General features: G+C 45.5%; 1 protein-coding gene and 1 long non-coding RNA gene across 7 annotated transcripts in view; one reads left to right on the top strand and one right to left on the bottom strand.

The window, feature by feature from the left end:
* The window catches only part of Ston1 (stonin 1), a 46730-nt gene extending 42925 nt beyond the window's left edge, over positions 1 to 3805 (top strand). For all 6 annotated transcript variants that reach the window (XM_052746528.1, XM_052746531.1, XM_052746533.1 and 3 more), the window contains exon 4: positions 374 to 3805. In XM_052746528.1, the coding sequence (XP_052602488.1) occupies positions 374 to 448 (75 nt within the window). In that variant the 3' untranslated portion in view covers positions 449 to 3805. The remainder of the gene's footprint in view (positions 1 to 373) is intronic.
* Positions 2430 to 11728, bottom strand: LOC128115645 (uncharacterized). The gene is made up of 2 exons (XR_008220241.1): positions 8801 to 11728; positions 2430 to 3241 (listed from the first exon to the last, which is right to left on the bottom strand). It is a non-coding gene; the product is annotated as an uncharacterized LOC128115645 (long non-coding RNA).
* Between the last annotated feature and the right edge of the window lie 537 nt (positions 11729 to 12265).

The raw sequence follows: 12265 nt of genomic DNA on the forward strand, positions 1-12265 counted from the left end.
CAGCAGCCAAGATCTGTACTACAGAAGAAATTGGGTCAGCCTGTTCCAGTGACAGTCACCCAAGGACCACTGAATGTCCCTCTGTAGGACTGTTCCTATGGCAGCTTCCCAGGGCACGGCAGATTGAAATTAAAAATTGTGATGAAAGCTATCATTCCAGAGAGCTTCAGCTTTGATTCTAGAAGGAAGGATTTGGGGGCCTTGGTTCCCACAAAACAAGAGTGCCTCACTGCTGAGCTGCTGTGGATCCGTGGACGGGCTGCGGCTGTGTCCACAGGGTGAGGCAGTCAGTGAATCATCAGGTATAGACAGTACCAAGAGCTACTGCCGATCTTGTTCCTAACACTGCCAGTGCTCTGTTTTCCCCTAACAGGTTGAAATAGAAAAGAAGTGGATCCAGATAGATGGAGAAGACCCAGATAAAGCCGGTGGCTGTGTGACTCAGTAGATGATGATGCCCCTCTGGTCAACCCACAGCTGGGGCAGGAAGTTCTGGTACAGTATGGTGGGACTGAGTTCTGAGTAGCAGCCTTAGGCCAGAGATGCAGTGGTGAGTCTGGAGAAGCGTATGCTCCAAAGCAGGCCGTCTGCATGTTACCCCCTGATATACTTTTGCTCTGGGGATACGAGTGGGAATGTGTCCGTGACTTGTGCATCTTGTTGAAAGGCAGAGGTGCTGTTAATTGACGTGAGACCTGCTGGCCAGTTTGCCTGAAGAGTATGTGGGTTTGGATTACCCAGTGACTTCATTTTGTCACCTGGGTTGTGTGATTCCCATCTCTTCTTGCTTTCTGTGTTAGTGTGGTGGTGTGAATGAGACTGGCCCCCACAGGCTCACATACTTGAGTGCTTAGTCACCGGGGAGTGGAACTGTTTGAGAAGGATTGGAAGGACCAGGAGGTGTGGCCTGATTGGAGTAGGTGTGGCCTTGTTGGAGGAAGTGTTTCACTGCGGGGTGGGCTTTGACGTTTCAAAAGCCATGCCAGGCCCAGTCTCTCTCTCTCTCTCTCTCTGCCTGTGGATAAGGATGTAGTTCTCAGCTACTGCTCCAGCACCACAAGTACCCTCAAGCTCCTACCATGCTCCTGCCAAGATGATAATGTACTAACCTTCTGAAAACATAAGCAAGCCAGTCAGCAACATTCCTCCATGGCCTCTGCATCAGCTCCTGCCTCCAGGTTCCTGCCCTGTTTGAGTTCCTGTCCTGACTTCCTTCCATGATGAACAGTGATGCGGAAGTGTAAGCCAAACAAACCCCTTCCTCCCCAACTTGTTTATGTCATGGTGTTTCGTCACATCGATAGAAACCCTAGCTGGGACCGTTAGCATGTGGACCACCAAGAGAGGCAACCGAAGGAGACAGAACCCCAAGTACGTGATGTCTCCTCTCACTCAGCCCTGAGATGCAGTTAGGCAAAACCTGTGATTTTTTAATTATCTACGCTCCTGTCCTGTGACAATATTGGGAGTCATCCTCGGCAGCATTTGCTACCTGTCTTTCCCTTGCCGTGGGGTCATTTTCAAAATGTCATGTGGGATTTATGGTCCAAAGAAATTATTTCCATTAATGTACATGTTTTGGAATGAGTCCCTGCGATACAGTGCCTTTTGGTCTGGGGTAGGGAGGGGCAGGGGAGGGCGCGGGACTCCTTTCAAAATGAGATCAGAGTCACTGGCCATAAATTAAAATATTTATTTACATTAAAGATGAACTTTTAAAGATCATGAATATGGTTTTCCAAAAGTAGCAACGCTAGGACCGTGTTTGGCAACAGTATTTCCTGTAATGAACACAACTCTCTTGTTAGAGGGCTAAGCCCTGGACTCTCTTGCTAGGAGGCTAAGCCCTGGCTTAATTCTGTGCCCTGGTGCTGCCGCCACTCTTCGGGTTCATTCGAATTCTTTGAGACTGTTTTCTTGGACTGGAGAGATGGCCCAGCCATTCCAGGCTAGGCTCACAACCAAAAGTATGAAAGTGTTTCCTTTAGAAGATGTGCCAAGTCAAAGACACTGTATTACTACAAGGAGATAGTTCAGCTCTTCCGAGTGGGCGGAAAGACTTGATGGTCCTGTGTCTAGGGAGACGACAGTGGCATTAGCAGCTAGAACTCTGCCTGGCATTTCCTTTAGTACTTACCATGACAAGTCAGAACCCTAAAACTGATAAAAATCAATGTTCTGAGGAATTTCTTTTTCTTTGTCTGAAAAACAGAGTCCTCCATGTTGTTTTAACATGCACTCAGTTCATATCGAGCCTTATCCGAGACTGGAAGCTTTCTTCCCCACTCTCTAGGCTTATTTTGAGTCAAAAAGTGATGTGCAGCTGTTCTAAACCACATTTCCTTGTTGGCCTACAGAATTTATTTCACGCATTTATCTTGTGTTACGTTCATTTTCATCTATTCAGATAGATTAAAACAAACATTCACGATGGTTTGTATCAATCAGATTTTATTGTTCTTCTGTTACTGTGGAGGCACAGCAAACAACATTCAACGTCAATGGATTACAGCGCTCTAGTTTAACTCCGTGGGATACGTCACTCACAATGTTTGCTCGAGGCTCGTGGCTGATGGTCGCGAGTGCGTGTTTTATAGCAATCACACCCTCTTTCCCTGTCTTCTGGAGTAGGCACACTTTCTCTTCCGTCTGCTTGGGACGAATATGGAGACCGGCGAGTAGTGATGCCGGAAAAGAGGTGGGTTAATCCCATCTTTTTCTCTGAGGTGCTTTATGGCCTCCTGCCCATCAAGAGTTCACAGTGGATGCAAATGAACTGAATGCATATTCATATCACAAAAGAAATCCAGTGAAGGGTCCAAGGCATCCCTCCTCCCGCCTTGAAGGCTGGCTAGTGTGTGTGGGTCATACTGCTGGGGTCTTTAAGTCACAAGCCACCCAGACCTCAGGACCATCTCAAGCTTCAGGAACAGAAGACTGCCACAAGCCCAAACGGAGTTTCTGGAGCAATGTTGATAGCATTAACAGCGGGGTGCAGTGGCATAATTGTTAATTTGCACATCTATCAAGGACCTTAGATATCCATTACGTAGTGTTAAATTAACATTAGGGATGAGAGGCTTTTTTAATACAGTTCTTCTGACCTTAGAAATGGCTGGAGGTCAAATGTGACTCCTGAGCTCTGTGTGAAAAGTTACCAGGGCATTTAGACGGTGTAAGAAGTAAAATCTCTTCCAGGAGGCCAGCAGTGATCTTCAAAAGTCCTTGCTTCTAAAGGAGCCTGGGAGGGAATTCGAGAAAAAACACTTTTAAAAAAAATTTAATTTAGATAACTTCTTTACGAGTGTGAGCACTTTGGAGTCTGTGGCCAATGTCAAGGACACCATCAGGTTATAACTTGTCCTTCTGCCTTCACTGGCCTGGTCCGTTCATCTAGCCAGCAAGGGCCACGTTAACTGTGCTAATAAGTTCATGAGTTGATCGTTCCGTGATCAATTGTGCAGGTCTGAGTGCGAGAACGCTTCCCGTGTCGGTGGCAACTGTTAAAGCTAATCAATTACAAAAGATGAATGCCGTGCTCTCCAGCTCACCTTTAGGTCTGGTGTGTATGTCAGAGAACTGTAGTACCTTTCATTCGGGAGCTGTGTTTATGGTCTAGCCCCTTTCTTTACGAATTCACTTGGATGGTTTTCCTTAACAATGACTGTTACGTTTTACTCAAAATATGACTTTTGTGACCTGTCATTACAAATACAGAACAGATTGAACTTTGATAATCATGTAACAAAGTATTTTGTAGATTACCTATTGATTTTTATAAAATTAAAGATGTATTTCAAATGGTTCTGTGCTGTGGACTTTTATCTTCTTCTGCAAGACCTGGGGCTTTTTTTTTTAAGGTGTGAAAACAATTTCAATAACCTTAAACAGTTGACTCTCTGTCAGATATATGCACATAACTTCACTATTATGGAGTCCCTCGACATGACATCTTGGCATAGCCTAGAAAATGAAGATCAACCAAGTCTTTTGGGTCACATTATAATAGCTGAGTCAAAAGGTGACTTATTTTGTTATTCGTGTGTGTGTGTGTGTGTGTGTGTGTGTGTGTGTGTGTGTGTGTGCGCGCGCATGTTTGAGCATATGAGTGCAGTGCCTGTAGGGGCCTTTCCCTGTCCACTTTGGTGTGTCTTGGTGGCATCTTTGTTTAGCTCATGTTTGGGCCGTCATGTTGGTGAGACTTGACAATTATAGCTTCAATTTACTGGGAAACAATTTCACAGCAAACTCTCTCGTGTTTTGGCTATTACAATGTTTCTGCCTCCTCTTCTGCAATGCTCCCTGAGCCTCAGGTATAGAATATTTTTGTAGATTTATCTATCCCTTGGGACTTGACTCCACAACTCTGCATTTTGATTGGTTGTGGTTTTCTATAGTGGTCTCCATCTACTGCAAAGAGAAGTTTCCTTGATGAGGGGTTTGGACTACATTGATCTGCTGTGGTTTGAACAAGAATGGCCTCCATAGGTTCATATATTTGAATGCACAGGGAGTGGCACTATTTGAAAGGATTAGGAGGTGTGGCAGGGAAAAGCCCTTGAGACCTCAACTCTACCTAAAGAACTACAGGCAACTGAAGAAGACTGGTAATGGGAGGCGTGGCTTCCCCAGAGAAGAACGGACCAGTTGGTTATCTAGTACCAAATGGTCAGCACTAAAAACATACATACAGGTAAGGAAGCATTATGCTGATGGGGCAGATTACATTTAGTGATGTATATGTATATATACACTATACATGCAATAACAATGGAAAAAGAAGTAATGGATTTGAAAAAACAAGAAGGAATATACGGGATGGTTTGGATGGAGGAAAACCAAGGGAGAAATGTGACTATAATATACTCTCAAAGAAAGTAAAGAAAAAACAAGGATGATATAATCATGGCACATAAGGATCTGAAACCAGCATATGAATGAGGTTTTATTCTATTTAACTCATTAACTACTGAGGGAACCGCTGAGATGTTTTATAAATGGCTTCAAGAAGCATCAAAGAACAGAGACATACATAGGAAATAAAAAAAAACTTCTGAAATGAAGTCACGAATATGCTAGATCAATGGTTCTCAACCTGTGGGTCGTGACCTTTTTTGGGGTTGTCAAATGACCCTTTCACAGGGGTTGAATATCAGATATCCTTTATATCTGCTATTTACGTTATGATTCATAAGTGTCTTAGGGTTTCTATTGCTGCGACTAAACACCATGGCCAAAAAGGAAGTTGGAGAGGAAAGAGTTTATTTCAGCTTACACTTCCACATTGCTGTTCATCATTGAAGGAAGTCAGGACAGGAGCTCAAACAGGGCAGGTACCTGGAGGCAAGAGCTGATGCAGAGGCCATGGAGGAGGGCTGCTTACTGGATTGCTTTCCATGGCTTGCTCAACCTGCTTTCTTATAGAACCCAGGACCACCAGCCCAGGGACGGCACCACTCACCATGGGCTGGGCCCTCCCTCATTGATCACTAATTGAGAAAATGCCTTAGAGCGGGATCTCATGGAGTCATTTCCTCAACTGAGGCTCCTTCCTCTCTGATGACTCTAGCTTGTGTCAAGTTGACACACAAAACCAGACATTACAATAACCGTATCAAAATTTCAGATATGAAGTGGCAATAAAAATAATTTTATGAGGGCTGAAGAGATGGCTCAGAAGTTAAGATCACTGGCTGCTCTTGAAGAGGTCCTGAGTTCAATTCCCAGGAACCACATGGTGGCTCACAACCATCTGTAATGAGATCTGGTGCCCTTTTCTGGCCTGCAGGGATACATGCAGGCAGAACACTGTATACATAATAAATAAATCTTAAAAAAAAAAAGGAGCGGGTCTGCCCACTTTATATTAAAAAAAAGAAAATAATTTTATGGTTAGGGGCGTCTTAGTTAGGGTTTCTATTGCTGTGAAAAGACATCATGACTGTGACAACTCTTATAAAGGAAAACATTTAATTGTAGGGGCTGGCTTACAGTTCAGAGGTTCAGTCCATTATCATCATGGTGGGACATGCAGCGTACAGGCAGACATGGTGCTGGAGAAGGAGCTGAGAGTTCTACATCTTGTGCAGGCAATAGGAAGTGGTCTGAGATACTGGGCAGTATTTTGAGCATATATGAGAGCTCGAAGCCCACCTCCACAGTGACACACTTCCTCCAGTAAGACTATTCCTATTTCAACAAATCCACACCTCCTAATAGTGCCATTCCCTGTGAGATTATGGGGGCCAATTACATTCAAACAACCACGGGGGTGGGGGTCACCAGAACATGAGGAACTGTATTAAAGGGTCACAGCATCAGGAAGGTTGAGAACCACTGTGCTTGATGCTGTGAGCCACCACTGGACAATGGTCAATAAATCCTCCAACCCTAACACAATTAATTCGCATTTCTGTGGACAAGGATCATGTTCATTAGTATCGGTTTTCTTCAACTTATAGACTTGATAAACAGTTCTGAGATAAGCTGGGCAGAGGAGACCTTAATTGAGAAATGCCTCCATACAATTGGGCTGGAGGCAAATCTGGGGACATTTTCTTGAATGACTCATGTGGGAGCGCCTAGATCATGGTGGGTGGTATCACTCCTGGGCAAGTGATCTTGGGTCATATAAAAAAAATCAAGAGAGCAAGCCCGTAAGCAGAACCCCTCCATGGCCTCTGCATCGGCTCCGGTCTCTAGGTTCCTGCCTTGACTTCCTGTCCTGACTTCCCTGGATGATGGACTGTGGCTGGGAAGGGTCGGGTAAATAAACCCGTTCCTCCTTGAGTCGATTTAGTCTGTCACGGCGGCACTGGAAACCAAATTAAGACGTAAGGAAAGGTGTTGACGGCTCCAGTGAACCAGCTGGATAAGACTCCAAAGCCCGTCACCATTTCCCTTTTCCTTCTCTTTTTCTGAGACAGGGTTTCTCTGTGTTACAGTCCTGGCTGTCCTGGAACTTGCTCTGTAGACCAGGCTGGCCTTGAACTCACAGAGATCTACTTGCTTCTGCCTCCTGAGTGCTGGGATTAAAGGCGTGCGCCACCACACCCAGCTAAACATTTTTTCTTTTTAAGAATTAAAAAATTACATCCTATCTGTCTGTCTATCTATCTATCTATCTATCTATCTATCTATCTATCTATCTATCTATCTATCTTCTCTCTCCTCTCTTTCTTTCCTCCCTCCCTCCCTTTCCCTCTCCCTCACCCCCCTCCCCGGGTACCCCAGGGGTTGAACTCAGGTCATCAGTCTTCATGGCAAGTACCTTTACCTGTAGGAGCATCTTTCATACTGTACCATTTTTTTTTTTTGACAATATGACAAGTTTTGTCCACAGAATAGAATCATACAATGTTGTAATGTATAAATAACGTGTATTTAAAAACAAAACAAAGTTTTTAAAGTTCAGAAAACCACGGTCACACAACTGCTACAGAGATTACCTGGGATAAGGTGTGAGAGCTGAGTGGGGTCTGGGTAGGCCATGACAGACAGGAGGGCAATAACTCAGTGCTGATTTAAAGCCAACAGGGGGGGGGGGAGGCTCTCCATTCCCCATCTTATCAGAAAGTAGGTATTTGTTGAATTCAGTTTTTATGTACTTGTTAAGGCTGGTATCAAAAACAGCATCTGAGGGATGGCGAGCCGGCTCAGTGGAGAAAGGTGCTTGCCACCAAACCTGATTACCCGAGGTTGTGTGTGTGTGTGTGTGTGTGTGTGTGTGTGTGTGTGTGTGTGTGTGCTCAGGTGGGGAGGTTGAGAGAAGTCTCACTGGCCCTGGCTGTCCTGGAACTCACTCTGTAGACCAGGCTGGCTTCAAACTCACAGAGATTCGCCTGTCTCTGCCTCCTGAGTGCTGGGATTAAAGATGTGCACCACCATGCCTGGCGGATTATCCAGTTTTATCCACAAGACCCACATGGGGAAGGAACCTACTCGCCTGAGCTGTCTTGGGACCACCATATGTGCACTGTGGCACACTCCCCTATAAATAAGTAAGTAAGCAAGCAAAAACAAACAAATAAAAACCCCCCAAAACCTCCCCCAAACCCTGCACCAGCCCTTCGTAGGGACCGGCATTTATTTTGGACACCCCTTGCAGTCAGAAGGCTTTGCTCGAATTGTTCTGAGGCAACAAAAGGACTGGGCGGCATGAACTATCTATGTCTGCTTTCCATCAATCAATTCCTCGGACCCCGTCAACCAGTTCTTCCCAGCTTATCTTCGCCTAGTCTGTCCTGCCCCGTTTGTGTAGACGGACAGTCATATCTATGTTAAGTGTCTACATCCTCCCCGGGAGTAGCTATTCCATCCCAAGTCCCCTTCGGACTAACCTTAACCCAGGGAGCTGGTGTGGGGCCATGAGCTTTTGGTGAGGTGTTGGCATTCACCAGCGTGGGTCATCCTGGGCCAGCATGTCATGAATTTAACCTGACTACCTGCATATTTCCCTGGGTTTTGTGAAACCAGGATGTTTTTCTTGTTATAAGTAAATTAGTAAGTCCCTGCTATGGCTGGTGTTGAAATATGAATTCACCTATAATTTTTGGAATATTGGGGTGAAACCCCGGATCCGACACAAGTTGGTAAGCACTCTGCCTCTAATTATATCACCTACAGCCCATAACTAATTAAAAAAAGGATGGTTGCTGGTTATGGAGCAAATAGTTGAGTTCCAAAATAAACCTGTTAATAATAGTGTGCCTTCAAAATCACTGCTGTCCATGTTTTGAAGGATTAAAGCTGAAGTGAAGGAAATGAAAGTCGCCATTCCCCTGTGTGGTTCGCCACTTACCCTCCAGGTATCGGCACCAGCGTGGTCTTCCAGACCTCAGGAGGAAACGCCGCTTTTAAAGTAACGCGATTGCGTGTTGACCCGTCCCTAAGAAACTGTCTTTGTTCTAGCCACGACCGCTAAAGTCCAAAAAACGTTATTTACAGTACGCACTGGAAACAGCAGGTGGCGCTCTCAGGCAAGCCGTTGCCACCCAGAGTCGAGAGCCGCGTCTGAGCTTGGTGCTTGTATTTTGATTAATAAAAGATCTTGAGGGCACTTTATAAGCATTTCAAAGCATTGTGAGTCCGGTAGAGCATAATTAAAATTAATGCAGTAGACAGTCTCTTTAAAGTATTCCTAATGCCGTGTCTAAAAATGCTGTTGAATACAATTTACACATCCCAAAGATTTAAATACTACGCTTATCTCCAAACATTTCTAACTACTAAAGGGACAGAAAAATAATGTCCTTTTTCTTCACTTTTCAAACAAATGTTTTACAGTCAGTTATGTGCTAAATCTTCCTACTTAAAAACACTTGTGAAATAGTCCATCAATCCTTTTTCATGTGTCTCAGGGCCGCCATGCTCGCCAAGTACTCCGGGCTACCTGACTCAGGGGCGAGCCTTTGTTCTCTTAGTCCTTAGTAAGCTTTCTCCCACAGCCAGAGACCTTCCTGGGTGGATATAATCATTCCTTTATAAAGCGTATTTGAAACGTTTTTCTTTCTAAAATTCTTCACATCATGAGTAAGCCTGTAAATGTAGCCGAGCCGTCCCTAAAGGTGTTCTCCACACCGTGAGGCCGAGAAAGGCTGCCGTGTCAAGTCGAGGGACCTCAGGACGCTGTCATTGCAGTTAGACGTCTTGATGGTCATTCAAAGGCTTGTCGGATTTACCATCTTGGGCTTGCATTTTCTTAGCTACTGGGGACGGGCAATGACAGTGAACTTCTGCCAAGATATAAAGGGTATATAACACGGGAGGAATCAAGCAACCAGCAGATAGCAACTCGTGATGATTGCTATGCAGAAAAAATGAAGCAGGCCAAGGCCACAGAGAGTGGCGTAAGGAAGTTGCCGTGACATCTTAGAAGAGACAAGAGAAATGGAGCCACCCGGATCCTGCAGGATAGAGAGAGCCCAGCAGAGGGCGCTGCAGGAGCACGGACGCCGGAACAGAGCGCTTCTCACTGGTAAACCGTGCAGCTCCCAGGGTGGCTGGGACACCCCAGTGAGCTAGAGGAATGCGGAGCAGATCAGAGAGGTCGTGAGTGGGCTGGGATGGAGGTGAGCTAGGGCTTTCTGGGGAGTTGTCAGAACTTCAGGCGTTGTTTGATGTGCAGAGGTAACGAACTCTATGTTAAGATACTCTGTGAAGAGGCTGCGATGGTTGATGTGGGGACTGTACATGTAGCAAGAGCAGTTACGATGTTACTGAAATAACTCGAGACTTCTTAATTTGTTCCCGTGGCTATCACAAAATATCGTAGGCTGTGTAATTGATAAAGAATAGAGATTTATTTCTCATTGTTCCTTGGTTAGTCTGCTGGGGCTCCATCTTTAGGAACGGGATTAGTGTCCCTAGTGTTCCTTTAAAGACACTTGAAGGGGATTTTTTTCCTTTCTCCTTCCGCTACGTAATTACATAGTAAGGAGGCACTGCTGGTGAGGGAAGAGCTTATAACAGACGGTGCACATGTCTAACCACCTTTGGACTTGAAGGATGGATTTCAGGACGTGAATTCCAGGACGACACAGACATTCGGCTCATAGCTGCAGGACTGAGGCGATGGTGATCAGGAGGCGATGGGAGAGGGGGGATGCTTAGATTCAGAACACATTTGAGCTATAGAAAGAACAGCATTTATTGATGGATTGGATGTGGACTATGAAGGATAGAAGAAAAAGGAAGATGATGCCTCTGTTTCTGACCTGAGCAACTCAAGAGTAGAGCTGTCTTGCATGGAAAAGGTGATTGGGGGGGAGCATATTTGCAGGAGTAGGTAGCCAGGCAGACAGTGGGAATGGGGAGAGAAGCCGCTGCTATGTACATCCACCTCCTTTGAGGTTAGGGACATCCTGACTCTGTAGGCTGAGAGTTAGATGGGAAGTAACCTAGGAAGCCACAGCTGTATCTTGGTAGTTACGTTTTCTGACTGTGAAGATCCCCCCTGTGACTCCGGATAAGCGTGGAAGGACATCTTGATCCTGGGGCCGGCACAGTAGAGTGGGATGAGACAAAGATGGTACCTGAAGGGAGGAACTTACCATCAGAGGAGGCAATCAATAGGCCACATGAAGCCCCAAAACCCATGGTGACCAACCTAATGGACTGATTTAATTTTAGCCAACTAGTGTTTTGCTGTTGGTGTGTGCGCGCCTATGGTTGTGGGCGTGGGTATGTTATAATGTGATATACAGATCCGAGGATAATTTCAGATGTTGGCCCTCAGCTTTCCGCCCTGGTTGAGGCAAAGTCTCTTTTGTTTCCCACTGCGTACACCAAGCTAGCTGGCCTGTGAGGGTCAGAGCCTCTCCCGTCTCTGCCTTAAATCTGAAATGCTTGCACCAGGCTTAGAGGCATTTGCATTGCTGCCTCTGGCTTTTTGTTTTTAAAGCCTGGGTTCTGGGAATCTAAACTCAGCCTATCAGGCTTGCCCGGCAAGTGTGTTTTTATCTCCTGACCTGTCTCTCCAGCCCTGACTTATTCACCGTTATTGGGTTTTCTCTTCCTGCCATAACTCCTGTTCCGGTCCTTGCCTCGTTTGTTGTTGGTGCTGGGTAGGAGAAGTTCCATGTCCCCTTGGTGCCCACGCCATCCACACCATGTCCCACTCACAGGTTAGGGATTTTGGGTGTGACAGCTTGCATTTCTTCAGAACTTTGATGGACTCCTGTGCATGATGCTTCAGTCATTACAATTTCAAAATCATTTAGTCGCTGCTTCAAATCCTCTTCCATTTTCTCTTTACATTTTTTTCTTGATCGAGCTTCGCGGGGTCCATGTCATGTCATGTCAGACAGTAACCTTACTTTATGTTTTGTTATTAAATCCAAAGTAATGATGAAGTAGTTTGATGGATTTCAGGCTCCAGAACACACATAATTTCTTGCAGGATATAAAGACGTACAATATTTAATTTATAGTTTTTCTTTTTTTTAATAGAATATTTTTTTTTGTCGACAATTGCATTCATGTAAACAATGTATCCTGATTACAGCTGCGCTCAGCTCCCCACTTCCACTCCCCTCCAGCTGGCCTCGAAACATCTTCTTACCCCCTTCATGACCTGCCCCTGCCCCCTTTAGCCACTGAATCCGGTTGGTGCTGCCTGCTGGGGTGCTGACTGATTCCTTTGGTTTGATCTTTTGCTCCACAGCTGCCGTGAATTCGTGAGCGCGGTGGCCACGTCCAGAACACAGCGTCGCAGAACACGGCGCCCTCTCTCGCTCTTAAATCCTCTCCACCACCCTCTCTGCAG

Source organism: Peromyscus californicus, unplaced genomic scaffold, assembly GCF_007827085.1.
Source record: "Peromyscus californicus insignis strain IS unplaced genomic scaffold, ASM782708v3 Scaffold_1__1_contigs__length_55948999, whole genome shotgun sequence".
Lineage (NCBI taxonomy): Eukaryota > Metazoa > Chordata > Mammalia > Rodentia > Cricetidae > Peromyscus > Peromyscus californicus.